At 45.8% G+C, this 23,214-nt stretch overlaps 2 protein-coding genes across 4 annotated transcripts in view; one reads left to right on the top strand and one right to left on the bottom strand.

Moving 5' to 3' along the window:
- Positions 1–2,002: 2,002 nt before the first annotated feature.
- KLHL28 (kelch like family member 28) lies at positions 2,003–21,997 on the bottom strand. The gene is made up of 5 exons (XM_061612650.1): positions 21,169–21,997; positions 16,435–17,333; positions 12,850–13,293; positions 11,941–12,149; positions 2,003–6,601 (listed from the first exon to the last, which is right to left on the bottom strand). Exons 2-5 carry the CDS (start codon positions 17,331–17,333, stop codon positions 6,438–6,440), a joined length of 1,716 nt encoding a protein of 571 aa, XP_061468634.1. The 5' UTR covers positions 21,169–21,997; the 3' UTR covers positions 2,003–6,437.
- TOGARAM1 (TOG array regulator of axonemal microtubules 1) overlaps positions 21,361–23,214 on the top strand; it is a 41,810-nt gene continuing 39,956 nt past the window's right edge. For 2 of the 3 annotated variants that reach the window (XR_009760803.1, XM_061612648.1), the window contains exon 1: positions 21,361–23,005. Coding sequence is in view for 2 of the 3 variants with exons in the window: in XM_061612648.1 (XP_061468632.1) it covers positions 21,821–23,005 (1,185 nt within the window). In the remaining variant the exon portion in view is untranslated. The remainder of the gene's footprint in view (positions 23,006–23,214) is intronic. The other variant, XM_061612647.1, reaches the window with a different exon arrangement.

The following is a 23,214-nucleotide window of genomic DNA, read 5'->3' as shown; positions in this document are numbered from 1 at the left end:
AAATATCCTGGAAATACACTTATCAGAAAGATTCTTTGGATTTAAGTTACGATTGATGGTCTAATTATTCCAGTTACTTAAATACAGGAAATATATGAGCAGAAGTCCAATGGATTTCTTCCTTGCTTTAATGGACAATCAAGTTTCTCTTGTTTTTAAGTTTTCTGTTTTTAACTTTGATTCTAGGAACTGTGAAAACACAGCAGAAGCTGCCATGTAAGAGTCTGCACCACCCAATCAATCCACTAAAAGAAACACACTCCGTGGGAGATAGTTGCAAGTGATACAGTATACCACTGGTTCTTTCAGTGCCAGGCTGAATAGTTACCACACAACCCACCAGGGCAGCATCTGTCTCAAGTAATGTCTAGAAGGGTAGCCCTCTTAGTCTCTTGCCTTGGACTCTCCTTTCTGTGTCAAATATCATAATCTTTTTCATTCTTTATTTGGCTTTGAAACTTGCTGTGTGGCTTTTGGGCAAGTCTTTGTCTTTGCACCCTGGCCTGATTTGCAGGGCTGTTGTAGGGAGAGATGAAAACAAGATGTTGATGGTGCTAGTGCCTAATTAATGATTAATCCTAAGGTTGATTGATTAATTAATTATTATATAGAATAATAAACTGGGGGTGGAAGGAAAAATTGGTACAGTTCACCACAGTGAAGAAAAGAAAGGAGTGAAATCCAAAGGATCTGTTGATATTGGGACTGGTGCTATTTAACTTGTTCATTGGAGTTATGGGAGGGCAGGGAAATAGCCAAATTGTTGAACGACACAAGCACACTGCCAAGAATTACAAAAGGATCTCTCCACATTTGGAGATTTGGTGACAAAATGGCAAATGCAGGAATGCACACTGGGGCAAAAAAAGAAGGGGAAAAATCCCCCCTACCCTCCCATATATTCTTAAGGGATCTGAATGGGTAGTGACAAACCAATAAAACATCCTGAAGTCACGGCAGATAGATTAATGAAAACATTGACCAAAGCGTGCACCAGCTACGGAAGGCAAATGTGATGCAAAGGACTTGAACACAAGACTGCCTGCCCTGTAAACACATTTACTCAAACAACTCTCTCAAGCAGACACATCCCAGAAATGATACAATAGAGCTGGAAAAGGTACAGAAAAAGGCTTTTAACTTCCTCTTGCCATTGTGGGTGGAGAGAGGATGTACCAGAGGTTTATAGAAGTATGCATCGTGTGGAGAAAAAGCAGATGGGGAAAAATGTTCTCATAACAGAACTCATGGTCATCCAAAGAACCCGATTAGTAGTGGCTTTAGGATAGACAACACATAATTCATTTATTGGATTAATTGCCACAAGATGTGACAGCTACTATCTTAGACAGCTTTAAAAAGTGACTTGGACAAAATGCCAGTTACAGATCCATGCTCCATGAATATTAATCATAATAGCTGCATGGGTGCTTGCCAATACCAGTTGCTAGGTTGGGGCAAGCAAGGGGAAGGCCACTGGTTTTTGGTCATGGTGGTGGACACTGTGGCCAAGAGGATGATGGACTACATTGACTCTTTGGCCCCATTTTCACTTGTGAAGCAGCCCTCAGCCACGTACGCTTGGGCAAGCCCCTCACTTAGTCTAAAGCTACTTTCCCCCTCTAAAACCTGGTGTTGCCTGGATGTTTTGGACTCCAAGCTAGCATCAGCTTGTTGGTTGTGGGTAATGCGAGTTGCAGTCCAAAACTCCCAGAGGGTATCAGGCTGGGGAAGTTGTCTCTCTAGACTAGAGACTACTTCACAGGATCAAGAACAAACAATCCTTTCTTCAGGAAATGCAGCTCATCGTACAATCCTAGGCACATTTACTCACAGTTGGGTCCCACTGTTCACCAGGGCTCACTCTGTAGTGTGTTTAGAATTGGATTGCTAATTAATGAGGGAGAACAGAACCAACTTAGGACAAGTTTCACAAACTTACAAACAAAAAAGGTCCAAACTCTGTGTGTGTGTCTAGAGGAATACACCTGAACTACTTGCTTTCACAGATTTATTTAGTAAACATTGCACAATCAAATGAAATACTGTTACAATGATAAACAGAACATTATTACAGCTAGCAAACACATACACAAACCCAAGGGAGTTACGCAGCAGTTTCCCACTCAGCTCAAATGCCACCTTTGTAAACAGGGTGGGAGGGCATGGCACCTGCTGGTAGGAAGCGATCCTAGCTGCCTGATAAAAGCCACAGAGAAAAACAGCTCTGTGCAGGCCAGAATCCCCTTGAAAAGTACAGTGCATGAGGGGTCAGAATCCTGTTGAAAAGCTGGGTTTGCTTTGGGCCAGACAGGTGACAGCACAGCAGGGTAAGGCAAAGAGAGGAATCGTCACTCAGTTCTTCAGTCAATGAATTGAGAGGGATTTAAGGCAAGCGTGAAGTGTTTTCATATTCTCACACACAATGGAAGGAGTCACAAAGCAACAGTGAACTTTGCTATCTGTGGAAGGTGGGGAAGAAGCAAGCAAGGCAACAATGCCACTATTGGAACTGAAGCACTTGCCAGCATTGTGCCTCAGAGCCTTTCTGGAGCCAAAAGTCAAAGGGTCTTGGGGCACCAAGAAGCAGAAGTTGCTGCCCATCATTAAACTTACTCAGCTTTATATTTCCTGATGAGAGAGAAGTGCACTTTTAAGCATGGGCAAAGTGCCTGCTTCTTTCACCACCAAGGTTTCCATTTAGCAGGAGTGTAACATTTTAATGGGAAATGGATCATCAGGGCAGCATTTTACTGAAGTGCTCCATCAGAACAAGATTTCCTGCTTGCGCAATGGGATTCCCCTCCCTCCATATGTGCTCCACACCCTCCCCACATCTGTTGCAGAGGGTTGGGGGAATCTCTAGTACAGATTTAGGGGACATGTAGGGGGATGGAGAGAGGGAGAACATTATATGTTGCACAAGCAGAGATCCTTGCACTTATGGAACAACTGCCTTAGCACTATATTGGATTCCATCCCAATTTTAATCCTGGAATACGAGAGGCTGACAATGGACATATACTTTCCCAGATCTAGGGATGCTTTCCCAAATAGTTTGGGATGGTACGTATGTATAATTCTACCTTCCCGAAGTTACATACCAAGCTGCCTGTTCAACCATTACTTTTCAAAACAAGAGAAACGTCCAAGAACAAGCAGCTAGTTAAGCGTTAAGGTGCTTTTCCATAAATGTTAAAAAGTAGTAATTTGAATAATTCTGTACAACGAGAAGTAAAGGCCTCTGCATGACAAAACCACTGCTGAACTAAAATAAGCTTATTGCAGCCTACAAGAGTGAAACATTGGCCGTCCAACTTGCCTATACCTGAGCACTTAGGTGAATGGGGAACATGAAATCTAAGCTCCCAAACAGAAACGAGTCTGGCAAACTTACTGGAATATGCTATTCCCTGTACTTGCATCTACTGCACTCATGAATTACGGTACTCTGCAAGGAATCAATCCAGTCTTCACTGAAATAGTTATTTGCTCCTTAACATACTGATTTTAATGCAAGTGTTCTGCATCATTTTAACAAACTATCTTCATGAACAACTACAGGGCTTATTCCAATAAACTAACAATTCTGCAGGCTGCCCAACCAAAAGAGCCCAGAGGCCCTTGACAGAGAAGCTGCCACATTAAGATTAGCTGAACCCTTTACCGGGTGCTATATGCCACCTCCCAACAGGCCAGCTTAGGAATGACCAAGCCTCGCCACAGCCAGGATTCACCTATTATCGTCAAATATACATCCTTGGCTTAGGTGTCCTCAAGTGTCATGAGAAATTGTCAGCTCTGCTTATGATAACAACCTGGCAGGTCACGCTTTGCAGGAGGCACAATGACATGGCAGACAACCATGAGCTCCTCAAGGCCTCTAGTTTCAGTGGTCATGCCATACCCTTTCCCCGTCCCTCACGATTTAAAGGCTTTGGCCATTTCTCTTGTGTGCCTGGCCTCAGGATGTACCCCATGGCCAAGGCTTCTGTTCATCAATCTGCTTCTAAGTTCAAAGGCATCTCAGAGAGAGTGCCAACACATGTAAACCATTTCGCCGGGCATTTTCTTGAGCAGAAATTAAGTAGGTCATGAACACAGGGGAACCAAAACAGCTTTGACTGCCAACTATAAATTGCTTAAAGTTTTCTTCACACAATCCATGGGGAACATCTCCCAAGCAAGCCTCATGAAAATGAATGGGAATTTCCCCAAGTGTGCAATTCCACATGTCAAAGGTCACTGCAATTGCTGCATTATGCTATTATTGCTGCGGAACAAGAATTAACAAGCCACTACGCAGAAAGTGCTTGTTCTGCCAGTTAGTTGCTTGAAAACTTTGCTGTACTTCTTGAATATCTTAAAAAGAGCTTGAGGAATTCATGGTACGTGCAAGTGCAGGGAGAAATATAATGCAACTTTTTCTTTTTAAAGTGGCTGAAGAAAGTGCTCTCCTAGTTTTAGACTGAACATGAGCTCCTGGAAGAAGAAGAAAGGGAGCATCATGTGCTGCAGTACCAGCTGCCACGCAAACTACTAGAACTTGGAACCAGTTCAGAAGTAAAAGGCTTAACACAAACAAACCACGCACCCTATTATTGCATGTTTGTGAATATGGATAACTTGGGGGGGGGGGGCTTGTGTTAAAAAGAGAAGAGGAAAATAATTTTGAAAGTAAAAAAAGTGGGAGACCAAACTGGCAAATCAAAGTACAGCTGCTTGTATGAAGCAGAAATATATGTTGGCAAACATATGTTGGCAAGCTCCTGCTTGCTGCCCTGGGCTCCTGCTGGGAGGAAGGGCAGGATATAAATCAAATAACAAATAAATAAATAAATAATAAACACACAAAAAAGGAAGCTTAAGAAATAGTTTCACAGTCACCTATATGAAAACACGAATTAATACACAGAGAGTCTTGCTTCACTTCCTCAGAACAAAAAACTAAGTTTCAGGACAATCTCTTCAGATTATTATTTGTTAGAGGAGCTATCCTACTGGAGTGCAATTGAATAATCCTGGGCCAGTCTTCCTGAAATGAAGGGTGGCTGAACAGCAGCATTTGAAAAAAATGTACTGAATGACTCTATGTAGCCAGATTTCAAAAAAACAAAGCAAAACACACAATTAGGCAGCATTTAAGGGAAAAGGCAAAAACTGTCTATAAGGAAGAATATACTTTCAATTAATTAAGAATCTGTTTGAGTTAGATTTCTCCAAATAAAGTAATCTAAAGAAATGCTAGTATGTTACAAGGTTTGACATGTTTCACAGGCACAGATGAATAAAGCAGAAGGAAAACGCCAAGAGGAGAAGAATCCACCAGTTTAAATTGGCAGCATTCAAAACAAAAGCCTTCAGACCACTCCAGACAAGGCAGATCACTGTTCTTTCAGCCAAACCATCTGCGCAGTGCAATCCTTTGCATGTTTACTTGGAAGTTAGTCCCTCTGGTTTCAATGGGACTATACTTCCTTGCAAGTGTGCCAAGGACGACAGCCTTAGATTGTTAAAAGCTTTGCAAAAAAAATATCTTCATAGCACCATGTGACAATCCGAACACTCTGAAAACTTGGTTGTGCATTCCTTACAGTCAAACATGGGACAATTAATACAGATTGGAGTGTAAAGGCGGGGAGGACACTTGTATCTTTCTGAAGTATTTTTACACACATGCTGCAAAGCTGATACATCATTAAAAAAACCAAAAGGCGTGGAAAGGTTTGCTGCCTAAAGTGTTATCTTTGTGTCAGGCTTGTGAGCTATGGATCTTTCCATTTAGATAAGCACAAGGGCAAGAAGAGTTATTTCTTAGATGTGTAGGCAAGTCCAAAGAGTATAGACTAAAAAGACATGAAACTTGTCAACTTAAAATAGCCACCCATTCTTATAACCCCCACCTCCCCTCAAGCAAGTTTAAAAAAAACAGGGAGTGGATAGTTAAGTGCAGGTGAACAGGCTACAGCATCGATTATTTACAAACCTTGAGTCACGGGGGGAGGGGGAGAGGCAGCCCTTTAGTTAACTGTTCACAAAAAATTGTGAAGCAATCATAGTCTTCTCTTACTGCAAAGGTGGAGCCAGACACCTGCCAACCAGACAGTCTTCACCAAGGTTAACTATGTCAGTCGGAGGAGGAAGAGGCTCAATGAGTTGGGGAATTACTACACCTACCTCAGGCAACAATAGTACTTCTTATATTGAGATGAATTATTTCATGTCAGTGACAATACGCAACCCTTTTAGAAACATGATTCCATCTTTTTCTTCAGTTCTTTGTGCTCAAAAATAACCAGGAACAATTCTCAATTGGGGTTAACCTGTCTGCATTTCTATTACGCTTTCCTCCCTTTCTCCCAACTCCGGAAATGCACCTCCTGGTCTGCTCAGTCTGGCAATCTCCTGTGCTGGCTGTGTCCTCAAGTGCTCCCTCTTCAAAGTGCAGTCAAGCCAAAATTGCATCGGCAGTACATCATACCAGCTGTGTCCATCCAGCTGTCTGATATGGGGTCATATTTCTGTACAGTGTTCAGGTAGGATGACCCGGAGTGTCCGCCAACTACATAAAGGTAGGTGTCAATTACAGCTGCACCAACTCCTATGGGGGGGGGGAGGTGAGAAGAAAGGAAAAGACAAACACAAAATATAATTAGCATCACCATCCTTATACGTATGCGATTTAAGATTGAATGGACTCCAGTTTATCATACAAGTGTATTTATTATTTCTTACATTTATACCCCCACCTTTCTTTCATCATAGAAACCCAAGGTGGCACGCATTCCCAGGTGGTCTCCCATCCAGGCACTGGCCAGACCCAGACCTGCTTAGCTTCAGCAAGGTGGTGGCTTCAAATGCCTTCAGACCATCGCCTGGGATATAAGTATATAATTGTGTTGTTGAGTAATAACATCTCAATAGCATACATATATTTCCATGAATGAGTTATTCCCCTCATTTGTTTGATTGATAAACTGCATTGTGATTAACAAGGGTTATTAGTCAATGATTACTTGTACATGAGGTTAAACTATAAATCTCTACTGCTTACAAGATTACCTTAGGAGATTCAAGTGTTTAACTACAGAATGATATTTAAGACAAAGCCACGCATAAGTTTTTCTAAGGTAAAAAGGAACCATGCATATCTGGAGTGAAACCTAAACATTCAGTAAATTGTTCATTTTGGAGTATATTGTGCTAAGCAGTTAATGAATTTAAGATCAAATCCTTGGAAACTAATTTATTATTATACAATAGGAAGAAAGGACAAGAAAACAAAGATGAGGAAGAGGCAGTAGTAATTAGGATATATAACGCTAAATGGTGTTAACGTAGGCAAAACTGAGTTCAAGCTGAGCTACAGACTGAGTTTATAAGCCTATGACATTGCCATTTATTTGGCAAATCCTGAAAATTCATTTGGAGAAGGGGCCGTTGGCCTTAGCTGAACATTATTTCTCCTGGAAAACAGACCATCAGATGGGAAACAGCGCCATCTAGCGTCAGCAAGCATAGAACAAGCGAAGATGTTTGGCAACAGAGAGGGCATTTAATTCCAAAAATCTTATTGCAGAGGTGACTGCCATGTAGTACTTGGAGAACCCCAACATACTAAGATGGTGCCAATCACATTGAGATGGTGTCAGTCACATGCCATGAGAGACCAGCCTTCTTCAGATATCATCACTTAATTGCCAGGCTGTCAACCTCAGCCAAACCAGGTCTGGATGGTTCACTGGCTCCTGGGACATTCAGCCAAGCCAGGCTAGGATGCTGAAGGGGGCCTTGAAACAGAATGGCTAGATGCACTGGAAGATACCATGGTGAAGTAATTGCCAAGATACTTATTTCCAACAAACATGATGACTTGGCCAGAATGGGGTGGTAACAGCACTACAGTGTTCGTACCGCGTCTTCCCAGCACCCGTGACAGTAGAGATATTGGTGGAAAGGTGAACAGGAGACCTGACAGTTATGTTGAATACTGAACAGAAATCCATAAGGTACCTGCCTAGAAGGCTGGAGTAACTGTATAAGAGCCAACCCTTTGCAATCAACAGTCAAGACCTCACATCCCTAACTAGGGACATGGAAACTGACAAATATCAGAGTACTTTGCTAAGAACCCACAAGCACTGGAAACAGCCAAGTCCCTATTGAAAGAATAAGCAGTTGCACTGATGAGGCTGCTAGAAGTGAGAGTGCACTGCCTACATATGGAGGTTTGACATAAAAAGAAGAGAGTTGGCAGAAAACTCTGAATCCTTTAATGAAGGAAATGCCTGAGCAGCAATTGCCAACAGAAGCCTATCCGAGTAGCCCGAGGCCAGAAACCCCCCAATGATCTGACTGCCATTGCTGAAAATACCAGACTCCAGAGGTTGCCTGGGACAGAAGTCCTGGCCTCGTTGGCAACCTCCTTGAATACATGTTGGACAGACTCAGGAGCCAGTTTCCCACAAGATGGGAAGTCAGGCTGTCCCACCAGGAGTAAAGAAGGCCACGCATAGAGTAGACTGCCAGAAACTGTTAACCACCTCTGCTTCCATCTTGAGATAGCTAGTGAAGAAGCGGGGAAAGGTGAGTGTTGTGAATCAAGACAAACAGATCCACAGGTGGAAGACCTTGTAATGTAGTCTGCATCCCCATAGCCCCACTTGTTGCCTGCTAAGCTGGAACAATGCTAAGTTTCCTGCGAAGCCGTTGAAAATCATAGGAACGCCTGGCCCACGAGGATTGCTACTTCCTCAAAAAACATACGATTCCTGCCTGCTGACACTAAGTGGTGCTGTTTCCCATCTGATGGGCTGTTCTCCAGGGAGAACATTTATTATTATTATTAGGACAGTTCAGTAAGGTGTCTGGGTATAAACTCAATCTGAAAAAAATAGAATGGTTAGGATCTAGACAGAAACACAGAAGGTAAAAACCCTCCAACATCATATAATTGGACTGTAAAACTTTGGGAAAATGTCTCAGTCCTGAATAACATGGTGTACCTTGCAGATACTCCCATCAGATATCTTGGAGTGTGGATAACCTCTAGTTTAGAAGAATTAGCAGAGTATAACTATCATAAACTCATGCAAGAGGTTACAAAAGACTTAAAGGGCCTGACACATTTAACAGTCTTGCGGATGGGAAAGATGTCAACAGTGAATTGCCAAAAATTTTGTTTTTCTTTCTAAACATCCTATTACAAGTACCATTAAATATATTAGTAAACGGCAAAAATTATTAATTAACTTTGTGTGAGGTAAGAAGAAACCTAGAGTATCTGAGAAGACATTATTTAGAGCTTTTTGACAAGTGGTGGACTGGCGTTCCCATGCATTCAGAAATATTTTGAAGCAGCCATGCTCATGCATATAAAGTTTTGATATCAAATTGATGAGTCATTGGTCCTTGAGCAACATGATATGACTATTGAGCTGAAAAATACAATATGGCATCAGAAAAGATGTGATAAAGACATGATTAAACTAAATTTATGTTTAAAAATCTTGTTTACCATCTGAAATAAACAGAAAAGGAAAGTGAGTCCAGAATTGTTCCCATGCACAGGAGTACACAGCAATGGGGTAGTTTAGGATGTATCTATTTTAGGAAATTTCTATTTGTGGCAAAGTGTCACCTAATTGCAAAGGCAGATTAATGGACCATGGGATATTTAAATTATGTCCCTCATATTTGCAATATCTTCAATTTAGAAATATTACAAACAGTATATTAAATATGGTTCAGTTACAGAAAAAACAAAATTTGAGAAATTATTAGCAAAACATGTACTATCTAAACTACTAAGTAAACTATGTAGGATAATTATGAATTTAAATGCAGAACTGTGTAATTATCAGATTAAGTGAGAAAGGAATGTGGGGCATGATATATCTTTGAGTGTTTGGAAATGGCTGTGGAAAAATGTCCCAAAACAATTAGTGTCACCTTAAAAGAAATTTTTTATAAACTTCTTTTTAGGTGGTACCTTAAACCAGCTAGGTTAACCAAATATACTCAACAACTAAGTACATGTTGGTGAAGTAGAACTGTACATGCAGATATCCTGCATGTATTTTGATCATGTCCAAAAATAAGACCTTTCTGGGCAGCGGTACTGAGATAGAAAACATGGCAGGTTATAACTTACCAGCAAATCCCTTAATTGTACTCCTAGGTTATATAAGAGATCATGTACTGAAAGATGACAGGGAAATAGTAACTTACCCTTTTGGCAGTGGCACAACTTACAATTACTTAGCAATGGAAGAAGATAAACCCTCCAGCATTGGATAATTGGATTGTAACACTTTGGGAAAATGTCTCATTGCTGAAACTAACCAATACAGTTAGAGTGAGAGAAGGATGCCAGAGGGATAATTACTTTATTGAGAAATGGGCACCTTTTGCTATGTATTGGGCTAACAAAATAAAGCAACAGGTAGAGCCAGAAACCGTTGGAAATATTGTGATAATGAATTCATATTATCTGTAGAAACTGTGAAAGATTATTTTAAAAAGCGTGTGAGTTTTGATCAGGATAGCAGTCTGTGTGATGAAACACTAACAAGGTATGTGTTTTTGTTTATTTATTAGATTTATATCCTACCCTTTCCCCCAGTAAAAAATTATCGGTTTGGTAACAGGTTGTTATTCACCTGTGTATAATGTTTGTATTTTTTTGTTTAATATGTTTGTTCTTTGTAGTTTTTGTGATAAATAAATAATTTAAGAAAAAATATTGAATGCTTGGATTATCATCTCTCTGAGATGGTAATCCAAACATTCAACATTTTTTCCTTAAATTATTTATTTATCACTAATAAATAGTCAAATAATGAGAGAGAGAGAGAGAGAGAGAGAGAGAGAGAGAGAGAGAGAGAGAGAACATTTTAAAAACACAGACCACTTGAGGAGCCTGCAGCCTGATCATCTGCATGCTCTAAGCCCCACTGAGTTCAACCACACTTTAGAGCAGAACGATGCCAATAAAAAGCCACAGTGTAGTAAGTCTATAGAATTAGCCAACGGCTCTCCTAGAGGTGTGCATGACAGGCAGAGGAAGCACCTGGGGGGGGGGGGAAGCCAGGCCTCTTGAGCATCTAGACGAGGGCCTGTACAGCTCAGAACTCCCAGCTGAAGGCAGGGGCAGCCGTGTCCCTTGTCCAAGTCATGACATCACAGATGTGTTCTGGGGAAAAGCAGAAACTTCCACTGGTCTCTTGACCTGGGCAACAGGAAGCCATGGGGGCCCACTTGGGTTGATTCAGTTTAGAAGGGGAAGCAGGACAGCATTTCTGCCCTTGAAGTGTTGGCCACTTGAAGGTTGCTCACATAGGTCCCACTCTACCCTTTTCGCCAGGGTTCTTCTACCACCGCGAGGACTAAATCCCAGCTCGTGTCTCCTGGGTGTCAAAGGCCAGCTAAAGATCACCTCACAGTGAGTGGCTCGGGGGTTACGTGCCCTGCCACCTGTGCAGCCGTGGGCAAGCTGCAGAGTCCCAAGGAGCCCAGTTGCCCCCCAGCTGGCAATTGCGGACAAGGAAGGGGCTGGCTTGTGCAGCTGTGGCAAGCTGAGCAGGCCCTAGCCAGCTGGGGAGGACTAGCCTCAGAGGGAGGCAATGGGAAACCCCCTCTGAATACCGCTTACCATGAAATCCCTATTCGTAGGATAGCCATAAGTCGTGATCGACTTGAAGGCAGCCCATTTTACACAACTTCACTAAACGCTATTCCTGCTTGCACAGAACAAATGAAAAACTTATTCCTGCAAATAAAAAGTGTGTGGAGAGCTCTGAGGCAAAGAGTAGCCTTTCATGAAGCCTGCAAAGGAGGACTCAGTGATGTTTAACTTAGTTCCTGTGAATTCCTTCCCCACCCAATAAAAAGACAGCAACATTTAAGCCAACCAGAAGCAACTCTTGGGATTCTTCCTACCTGTTCGGGGTTCCTTCATTGGCCGACAAACAGTCCATTGGTTTTGGTGAGGGTCGTATCGCTCAATGCTGGACAAATGGGAAACACCATTGTGCCCTCCGACTACGAAAATAAAGCCCAGCATAACCCCGACGCCAAAGTTTATTCTTTTGTCAGCCATTGGAGCTACTGTCTCCCAGGAGTCTTTGCTGGGATCGTAACATTCCACGCTGCAGAAGCAGACAAACAACAACAGGGTTTAATGACAACACTTTGTAATGATTTAATATCTCAAAAGGCCATTGAAGCCATGTTCATGAGGGATCCCCTGCATGTTGAGAAACCCTCATGAGTGCAGTTACAATGGCCCCTTGGCATTATCTGACAGTGCAGGAGTTGTTGGCCTCGAGATGGTGAGAAAAGCTCTGCATTCAGAGGAAAACACTGATCAAGGAAACAAGTCTAAAGAAGGCCCACCTAGTACGATATCCTTGGCATGAAACTAACTGCATGTAAAAGACCGATACAACTGTGAAGTGAAAGGGGGGCACTGCTTAGGTACATCCTGCCATAACAGAAAGGGCAGCACCTCATGGGATCAAGATGGGTGTTCTTTTGCCCTGTAAAGGGTTCAGAGCCAGTGAGCACAGGCACAGGTCTGGGCTTCTAGTTTTTAGCCTCAACCCAATTTAAAGCTTCATTATGTTCAATTTCTCTCTCTTTTTCTAGATTTGCAATGAAGGAAAACACATAAATAGAATTTTACTATAGGTTTTGGCTGCAGATAATGAAGAATTCCTCAGACAACTCTTCCACAGCAAGCTAATGAGGCTCACTGGGAGTAACCACGGGTTGTTTGCCAGAACTCTTGCATATGTCAACAGAGAGAGAGAGGTCTCTTCTAACCCTCAATGGCCCCATTGTACTCACCTGTTCATATGAGCTGGACCATAGCCACCAATGGCATAGATCATTCCATCTAGGACAGCTGAAGCAAAGCAGCTCCTGGTTTTATGCATTGGAGCTACAGGCTGCCACTCCTTAGCCTTTGGAATGTACTTCTCCACTGACTGCAGGTAGGACTGTCCATCGTAGCCCCCCAAGGCATAGACTTCTCGTGACAGAACCGCTACCCCCAGGGTGCTCCGGCTCTCATTCATACTCTCCAGGGATGCCCAAGTGTTTGTGTCTGGGTCCCAGCATTCCACAGAGCTTTCATGTTTCCGGTAATTGATGCCCTGACACACGTGGGTTGCAATCCCTCCTATCACATAGATCTTCTGATCGAGGACGCATATTCCAAATTCGTAGCGAGGGACGCTCAGAGGTGCCAGGCCTATCCAGGAGTCATTCTGAGGGAAGTACATCTCAACACTGGGGAAGAAGCAGGGGGAGAAAAGGTCAGGGGGCAAACCCCAAACTGATCACTATGCAAAAAGCCATCATGCAGAAGGGCATTCCAAGGACAATCATAAACTCTACCAATTGGTGGGTTTTTTTGAGGGGGGGGGAAGAACTGAGCTCAGAAGAAGAAATGCCAGGATACCCCACTGCAGCACAGTGCTGTGTTGCTGCCCTGATGGCTCTAAGGGACAGTACGGAAATTCTCTTTTCAGTTTCAAAGGTGGACTGCTAGTGCGCTCTGGTGGAATGGAAGTGGCACATGCAGCTCGCTTCAGACCTCACCTCTGCCACAGTCTCTCTGGCCTCAAAGCCACCAACTATAGTTAAGCAAATTAACTTATGCAGGAGCTGCTATGCCTGAGCACGACTGCTTCACTCCTCAACTGATCATGGAGAAAATCACAGGCGAGTTGGCTTAGGGTTATGCCCAAATCCGTATTCATGGTTTGTTTCTCCCAAGCAATCAGGAAGCTAAGGGAAATATGCAACATATTTGTTCCATTGGCGCAAAGATTCCCACTGATGAAAGAGAAGTTTCCCCTCTCCCCAAGTCTGCTCTGAAGGGTTGGGAAAACCCCAGAACAGATCTCAGGGGTGGGAGAGGGAATTCCATTATGCAGGCAAAAGTCCTTGCACCAACAGAACCAGTGTGTTGAACACCACACTAACAGTACACCTCATCTTCAGCCTAAGCCAGCTGCTCCATAGTTTGCATCCCCATTCTCAGAAGAGAGGACTGAAGCAGTCAGTTGGCCTGTTGATTGAGGAGTCAAAGCTAGAGAAAGAGATTGCAGAAAAGCTGAATTAATTATTTTTGTGAGTTTTCATAATGAAATGTGCAGGGCAAATCATAAGAACGTCTAAACAGCCTGCTGGATCAGGCCTGTGGCCCACCTAGTCCAGCATCCTGCTTACACAGTGGCCAGCCAGATGCCCAAGGGAAGCCTGCAAGCAGGATCCCTGAGCCTACATGGAGTTCTTCAGGAAGGGAATCTGAAGAATGGAGACAAATAGTGGTAACAAGAGATGAACTTCTAAACTTTATTGACAAAGTCTATATGACATCCACCCAAAAGTTCTTAAAAAACTCAAAATGTAAAAATGCTGATATTCTTACAAAACTATGTAACCTCAAGATCAGTCTCAGTATGGAGGACATGAAAAATAGCCAACGTAACATCAATTTTAAAAAAGGTGTGGGGGGTGTCCAAGTAATTACCAACTAGTTAGCTTAAATCTGTTCCAGGTAAATTGGTAGACACTTCAAACCACATGTCTTGCTGAAAGAATAATCAATACAGCATCTACAAACAAAAGTCCTATCTCACTAATCTTTTAGAGTTCAATGGGAGTGGGCGATAGCCAATTAAGTCACACTCAAGTTAGACCCACTGAACAGACTTAAGTTATTTAAAAACACTGATTTCAATGGGTATACTTTTAGTAAGGCTAATCCTGGATATCATCCAGGGTTAATAAGCATGGATACTCGTAATCCCGTAGACGCTGGACTTCCCAAAAAGCTTTCCCTCACCAAAGAATTCTGAGATAATTTAGCAGTCATGGGATAAGAGGACAGGTCCTTGTATGGATCAGTATACTTGGTTAAAGAACAGGAAGCACAGAGTAGCAATAAATGCACAGCTCTCACAATGGACAGCAGTAAGTTGATGGTTCTTAGAAAGATCTTATGTGGACTGGGGCTTTTTAACTTGTTCATAAACAACCTATTTTTAGTAGTGAGAAGTGAAGTGGTCAAGTTTGCTGAAGACATGGAATTATGGTATGGTAAAAACAAAAATGGCAAAGAACCAAAAGGATCTCTCCAAACTAGATGAACAGGCAATAAAACAAAGTATACAGTTACGCGTATTGGGGCAATCTCCCACCTTCCAAACTTCACAAACACGCTGAGGTAGTGACTGATCAAGAAAGATATCTTGGGGTTGTAATGGGTAGCTCAATGAAAGTGTCGGCCCAGTGTACAGTAGCTTTAAAAAAGATGAATCTCATGCTAGATATAATTAGGAAAGAGATCAAAAGGAAAAACTGCCAATATTGCCATGCCTTTATACAAATTTAAGGTGTGGCCACATTGAAATACTGAATACAGTTCACGTCGCTGAACCTTAACAAAAGAAAGAAACCCAACAGCCGGACAAAAGGTTACAACATTTGGGGTTTTTTTTTAGCTTAGAAAGAAAGTAAGTAGGGGAGACATGACAGAGGTGCTAAGAATTATACATAGGTGAAGGAAGTGGAGAGAGGCGTTTTCCTCCCTCTCTCATCTCATAATGCTAGAATTTAGCGCCATTCAATAAAGCTGAACGTTGAGAGATTCAGGACAGACAAAACGAATTAAGTTTACTTACAGCACATCATAAAACCATGGTGTTTGCTACCAGAGGATGCAGTGATAGCTGCCAACTTAGAAAGCTGATTAGAATTCATGGAAGATAAGCCTGTCAATGGTGGCTAGTTATGATGGTTCTTTGCTACCCCCAAGATCAGAAGCACCATGACTTTCAATACCATTTGCTGGGAAAAAAATAAGCAGGAGAGGGCTACTATCCTCATGTTCTGCCTGAGGGCTTCCTAGAAAACAGGATGCTGCGCTACACAGGCATTTGGCCTAATTCCTACGTAGGCATACTTACAGGGTTGCTGCCAGAGTGCATGAAGGACAGAATAAAGACAATTTTAAAAAGGCATTGCATATTATAAACAATCAATTAACTGCTCTCTTAAAGCTGTTCCACCCCAGGCCTTTCCCTGTCATACTTTTTCATGCTCTATAAGACCCAGGGAAGAAAAGGCCTCTGAAGGCTGCCAACCAAGCTGTTTTGCTCAACTATGGGAAGCAGAAACTATTGCTTGCTGCCTTGATTTAGAAACAGAAGAGTTAGGACAAGAGTGGGGAACCTTTACCACCACCACCCTGCAGGTGTGGCGGAACTACAAAGCCCATCAGCACTAGCAAGCAGGGCCAACGGCCAGGGATGATGGGAGTTGTCATTCAAAAACCTCCAGAGGGCTAAAGGCTCCCCACATCTGAGGCAGGAAAACAAGACTGCTTAACCCAGCCCTTTTCTGGCTCTTGCTGTTCCTCACCTTTCCAAGCAAGCAAAGAGTCCAGCTTTCCCTCCCACAGCACAGATCACTTTAGGAGGACAACGTGGGCGTGTCGTTAGCACCGTCTGATAAGAAAGCCTGTGTTCCGGCATGAAATGGTACTTCAGGGCCTCATTCAACAGGTGCTTACAGGTGTGGTCATCCCGGATGAGATGGTTGGCTTCATAGAGCCTTGTGAGGAACTTGACACTCAGCAGGGGTAGTCGCACACAGTGCAGGAGCTGTGCCAGGTATTTCTGCCGTTCCTGCACGTCATACTTGACCCAAGACTCCAACGCATAGAAGACAGTCTCCTCAGTCACCACCTTCAAGCAGTCGTTGGACACAATCTCATCCAGCTCAGAATGAGTAAGTTCAAAAAACTCTTCTGTCTGACAAACCTCTTCAAAGTTCTGGCAAATATATTTGTTTGCAGCCAAGTAGAGGTCATGGCAGCCATAAGTCTCGGCAAAGCGAGAGATCCCAATGCAGTTTCCAGGATCCAGCTGGCTTTCCAAGAAAGTGCAACATTCCTTCAGCACTAGCTTGATTTGCAGGAGGTTGGCAGCAGGCAGGAGAGACTCCACCGTGTCCTGTGATATGAACACAGTCCCCGTGTAGGCATATTCCACTATGGCCTGTAAGGCTGCCTCAGCAATGCACTGGAATTCTACCTCTGAGTTCTCCTTCTCCGAGAGGTTGCCACTGAACATGGCTTTGAAATATGGGCTAATGCTGGCAAGCACCACTTTGTGGGCGTGGATCTTGACATCTCCAACACTAAGGATGATATCGCAGAGCTCATGGTGCTGCCGGAGGAGGTTCAGGCCCTGCAGGAGTTGTTCTGAATGCAATGGAGTTAAGTTGGCAATCATGTAGGTTGGGGACGACTGGTCCATCTGCGAAAAATGGAAGAAAAAAACTGGAAAACGTTAAGCAGCAGAACTTAAACCTCAAGGCATCATGCATGGCCAAACCTGGATCATACCCTGTACTTTGGATGGACCACTGTAAAATGCAGACACAGTTTTAATTTATACAGCACGTATAGTCCACTTTTCAGAGGGTTCAGAAGGGCTTTGTGGGGTCTTCCAGGTAGTCTCAGCCAAGCACCGAACAGATATCTATCCATTCTCTTGGCCTCTAGGTTCAAATGCCACCTTTGCATTATAACATTTATTTTGGTTGCTCTTAAGAACATAAGAACAGCCTGCTGGATCAGGCCAGTGGCCCATCTAGTCCAGCATCCTGTTCTCACAGTGGCCAACCAGGTGCCTGGGGGAAGCCTGCAAGCAGGACCCGAGTGCAAGAACACTCTCCCCTCCTGAGGCTTCCGGCAACTGGTTTTCAGAAGCATGCTGCCTCTGACTAGGGTGGCAGAGCACAGCCATCACGGCTAGTAGCCATTGATAGCCCTGTCCTCCATGAATTTGTCTAATCTTCTTTTAAAGCCAACCAAGCTGGTGGCCATTACTGCATCTTGTGGGAGCAAATTCCATAGTTTAACTATGCACTGAGTAAAGAAGTACGTCCTTTTGTCTGTCCTGAATCTTCCAACATTCAGCTTCTTTGAATGTCCACGAGTTCTATTATTATGAGAGAGGGAGAAGAACTTTTCTCTATCCACTTTCTCAATGCCATGCATAATTTTATACACTTCTATCATGTCTCCTCTGACCCGCCTTTTCTCTAAACTAAAAAGCCCCAAATGCTGCAACCTTTCCTTGTAAGGGAGTCGCTCCATCCCCTTGATCATTCTGGTTGCCCTCTTCTGAACCTTTTCCAACTCTAGAATATCCTTTTTGAGATGAGGCGACCAGAACTCTTCTCAATAACCTTACAACTGGATTTAAACAGATGATCGCCAAATCTGAATTATTATTACAATCACTCTATATTACTTGCACTCTGCCATCCATGTGCATTGGTGCTTTACAGAGAACAAGAGGGCTCCCTGCCTGAAGGGGCTTGAAAGCTAAAATATGACAGAGAAGTAGGATAACAGAGAAATGTAGCCTGAAAATAAAGCCAGCTCTGAGCTTTCTTCCCTCTCTGGGCTTGATTTCTGCAATCCCGCTGCATGCAGACTCCTCAGCTTGGCGAGAAACCCTGGCTGGTGAATTGCCTCTCTCTGTGGTGTTTGTGCTGGACTTTTATTGATTGATTGATATCCCGCCCTTCCTCCCAGCAGGAGCCCAGGGCGGCAAACAAAAGTGCTAAAAACACATCAAAACATCATAAAAACAGACCTTAAAAAACACCAAAACAAAACAACTTTAAAAACATTTTTTAAAAAAGCTTTAAAAATATCTTTAAAAAAGGGTTAAAAAAACATATTAAAAAGCAATTCCAACACAGACGCAGAGTAGGATACGTCTCCACTTAAAAGGCTTGTTGAAAGAGGAAGGTCTTCAGGTGGCACTGAAAAGATAGCAGAGATGGCGCCTGTCTAATATTCAAGGGGAGGGAATTCCACAGGGTAGGTGCTGCCACACTAAAGGTCCCTTTCCTATGTTGTGCAGAACGAACCTCCTGATAAGATGGTATCTGCAGGAGGCCCTCACCTGCAGAGCGCAGTGATCTGCTGGGTATATAAGGGATAAGACGGTCTTTCAGGTATCCTGGTCCCAAGCTGTGTAGGGCTTTGTACACCACAACCAGAACCTTGAATGTGGCCCAGTAGGCAATAGGCAGCCAGTGCAATTCTTTCAGCAGCGGGTGACATGCTGGCGATTCCCTACCCCAGACTAGCTTCTGAGATTCTATCTAGTTTCTTTTGCAAGAACATGAGAAGGTGCCTTAACCGAAAGTGAAGCCCTTGGTCCATCTAGTTCAGTATTGTCTACACTGACTGGAGCAGCTCTCCAGGGCTCCACACAGGCTCCAGCAGGCTCCCCTGGGCATAATGCAGCTGAAAGCGTTACAAGCCACTGTATGCAAAGAGATAATTTAAGTGTAACTGGATGTCAGCCTTGTGTGGGTGCTGAGAGTGCATGCCCACATTTCCTCTTATGCTGCTAGGCTTGCTTGGCTTCTATGGGAGCTGGCTGGCTGGCTGGGCTTCATGGCCCTTGGGGCACTTGTTCCTTGTTTTCCTCTGTATCCGGCTTGAATGGCCAAGCTTTAAGCAGACAAGTCCTCTGACACCTTCCAGCACCAATTCTTCCGACAAGGCTTTTCAAAATAATTCGGTTTGCAGCACTCACAGGAGCCTGCCTTATACCAACTACGACCACCGGTCCATCTAGCTCAGCATGCTGTCCTGTCCTGTTTGTTTAGAAAGGTTTTACAGTTGTAATGATTTTATACATAGCTGTATAATCTATTGTTGTAACCTGCCCTGGGACCTCATGGTGAAGGGTAGTTAAGAAATCTTATAAATAAATAAGGAAATATTATCTCCGGTGACTCTCAGCCTTACCTGAAGATGCTGGGGACTGAACCTGAGATATTTCGCATGCAAAGCATGTGGTCATTGAGCTCCAAATCTTTAGTGAGCAAGAGAGAAAATCAGGTCTCCTACCACAAAGAGCCAAGACTGACCACCAGCCTGTGCAAGATACAGTCATCATAACTCTCCCGCCCCCCCAACCCCCCCCATCTGAAACATTGAGAATTGGCAATAGGTAGTCTCTGGTCTAAATTGCAACACTCCCCATCCTCCCATTGCTGGTCTCAAGGCTAATAGTGCATATAAAAAAAGCCTGCTGGATCAGGCAACTGGTATTTCGAGGTGAACTGCCTTCAGCAGCCCTGAAGCAAGTGGACGGCAACCTCCATAGCCTCTTCCTATATTCTCATGGTAGCTGCAATGCTCACCTTTTCCCTCTATCAGGGGCATGACAGGAACACCAGGAAACCGGGAAGATCTCAGCCTGCAGCTGGTTGTCGTCTCTCCCCCCCCCCCACTGTTTTGAGGATGGAGAACAACAGGCTACCTGACAGCAGCAGCATTTCTAAAGGCTGAAGTTCCGTGCCCATGAGAGAAGCACAACGGGGCAGGTGCCTTGAGACTGGGTGAGAAGATGCGAGGTAGGCAGGCCAGGGCGGAGAAGAGCCTCGACCTCCGAAAGGTTGAAGAGAGAAAAAGAAGGGGGCGAGGAGACTCCACGCACCCCACGTCTTTATTCTGATCATGACACTCTAGACACGGAGAGGTCAGAGGCAGAAGTGCCTCCTCTGGGTGCCTGCCTCTGTTTGGAATTGCTCTTTAAGATACTTTAAATTTTTTTTTTTTTAAGATGTTTTCAGTGTTTTATCCCTTGTTCCCCACCATGAGCTCTTCCTGAGAGGAGGGGCGGGACATAAAAGTAATGAAATGGAAACGGACTGCATTATGGCGACCCTACGAAGAGGGTTGTCATGGTAAGCGGTATTCAGAGGGGGTTCACCACTGCCTCCCTCTGAGGCTGAGAGGCAGCGACGGGCCCAAGGTCACCCAGGGAGCTTCATGGCTGTGTGGAGATAGTCTAACGCTCTAACCACTAGACCACACTGGCTCTCCAGAAAAGTAATAAATAACAATACTTAACAACAACAACAGGCACCTCAGGACGGAGGACGAGGCAAAGGGGAGGGGGAGGAGAATGACCCCCCACTTCACTTCTCCTCCTCGTATAATTGCGATTATTACTCATAATGACAGTCGCGAACCCCCAAATCCAGGCTGCTACCTCCCTCCTCGGCGGGGCTCCCCGACGACCCCCGAAAGACGGACCATCGCGGGGGTCTCACCTGAGTCACAAGTCTGCGGCCGGGTCCTGGCGGGCGGGCAGGAGCCTCCGCGGCTCCTCTCACGCACAACAACAACAAGACCGGTGGAGGAGAAGGAGGAGGAAGGGGGAGGGGAAGAAGCGGCGGCTGGCCAACGTCACTTCCGCCGCCGGCGTCCTCCTCCCCCTGCCCCGGACAGCTTCACGCCTCAGGGAAGAAGGCCCTTGGGCTTTTAAAAAAAGCAAAACAAGAACAACGCAGGCTTATTCCGAAACTAACGCGCATGATAACATCTGTCTGAAGTGAACGTCTCACTTCGGCCCACCCCTTTTCCTGAGAGGACTACGCATCCCAGCGCGCACCGCGCCACGTGGCGCACGTGACCATCCCTCCGCCTCTGCTTGGCGTCCTGTTGCTGTTGCTCCTCCTCCTTCCCTACGCAAGGGGTTTGCTGTTGCTACACGTCTTACGAGCGTGCCCCTCGCGCAGGCGCAGTGCGGCGCTGTCGCTGTCTGAGGCGACCGTCGGGAGGAAGAGGAAGAAGAGGCGGCGGCGAGTGACGCGTTTCCCTGGAGACGGCGATGCTCCCCTGCGAGGGGCCTGGCGGCGGCGGCGGCAACTTCAGCCTCGGGGCGGGCTGGCGGGAGAGCCGGGCGAGGCCCCCGCGGGGGGCATGGCCAGAGGGGAGGAGCAGCAGCAGCAAGACGAGGAGGAGGAAGAGGAGGGTGGCCATGGCGGCTGTGAGGCGAAGCACCCGCGGCGGCGGCGCAAGGCCCTCGGTGCCGCCCCCCTCTCCGCGCCCGGGCCTGCTTCCTCCTCGGCGACGTCGCCGCCTCCTGCCGCCGCACTGCGCTTCGGGCTGGTCCCGTGCGAGCTCCACGCGCGGCTGCTGGACCAGCAGGACTACCGGGGCCGGGTGGGCGCCATGGAGCAGCTGAAGCGGGTGCTGGGCGAGGCCCCGCAGGGGGCCCTGGCGGCGCTGCCGGCGGCGAGCCTGCTGGGCCTGCTGAGCCTGCTGCGGGCGCTGCTGGACGACTCCAACTTCAAGGTCGCGCTGGGCGCGCTGGAGGGGCTGCGCCTGGTGGCCGCCCGCCTGGGCCCCGCCGTGGGCAGCCGCGCCCGTCTGGAGCCGCTGGTGGCGGCGGCGGCCAAGGTGCTGGGCGACGCCAAGCTGGCCATCCGGCAGGAGTACCACCAGCTCTTCCTGGGGCTGATGCGCGCCGCGGGGCCCCAGCCCGTGTTGGACCAGCTCCTGCGCCCAGAGCACCTGCAGCACCGCAACTCCCGCGTCCGCGAGGTGGTCCTGTCCATCTGCGTCGCCGCCCTCCTCACCTTCCCCAGCGAGGACTTCGACCTGCCCAGACTGGTGGCCGCCCTGGCTCCCGCCCTGGCCGACAGCAAGCGCCGCGTCCGCCACGCCGCCCTGGAAGCCTTCGCCGTCCTGGCCTCGGCCCTAGGGTCTGCCCGCGCCAGCCTCATCTTCAAGGCCGTCGATGCCGTGGAGCTCCAGGACAACGGCGAGGGTGTGATGGGCGCCGTCCAGGCCCGCCTGGCCAGGAAGACCCTTCCCAAGCTAACTGACCAGTGGTTTGTGGAGTACGCAGTGCCCCTGCCCTCCTCTTCCTCTCATGGGAGCGGCTTCCACTTGCCCCATGGCGCTGACACGGACTGGCTTCTGGAAGGCAACCGTATCCAGAGTGCCCACAGCTACTCTGGAGAGCCTGCCAGCTCACTGGCACCCTTTGCTGACCAAGGGATGTGCCTCCGCAGGGTCTTAAGTGCCGGAAAAGGAAAACTGCCGTGGGAGAGCGAGCCAGCAGGGAGCCAAGCCCACTTTGGAAAGGGGGCTGAGCCAAAGGTAAGTCCACTGGTTGATGGTGTCTTCTATGGGGAGTCTGGTAAAGCGGATGAACTGGCAATTTGCATCATAAGAACATCTGAAGAACCTGCTAGATCGAGCCAGTGGCCCATCTAGTCCAGCATCCTGTTCTGGCCGTAGCCTCTCTCTAAGGCTGTATCTCCCCTTTACTGATGACCCTCCAGGTCTAGCTCTTGAATTGCTTCAAT

The sequence above is a fragment of the Rhineura floridana genome, chromosome 2 (assembly GCF_030035675.1).
Source record: "Rhineura floridana isolate rRhiFlo1 chromosome 2, rRhiFlo1.hap2, whole genome shotgun sequence".
In the NCBI taxonomy this organism is placed as follows: domain Eukaryota; kingdom Metazoa; phylum Chordata; class Lepidosauria; order Squamata; family Rhineuridae; genus Rhineura; species Rhineura floridana.
This window is presented reverse-complemented; position numbering and strand designations above follow the sequence as displayed.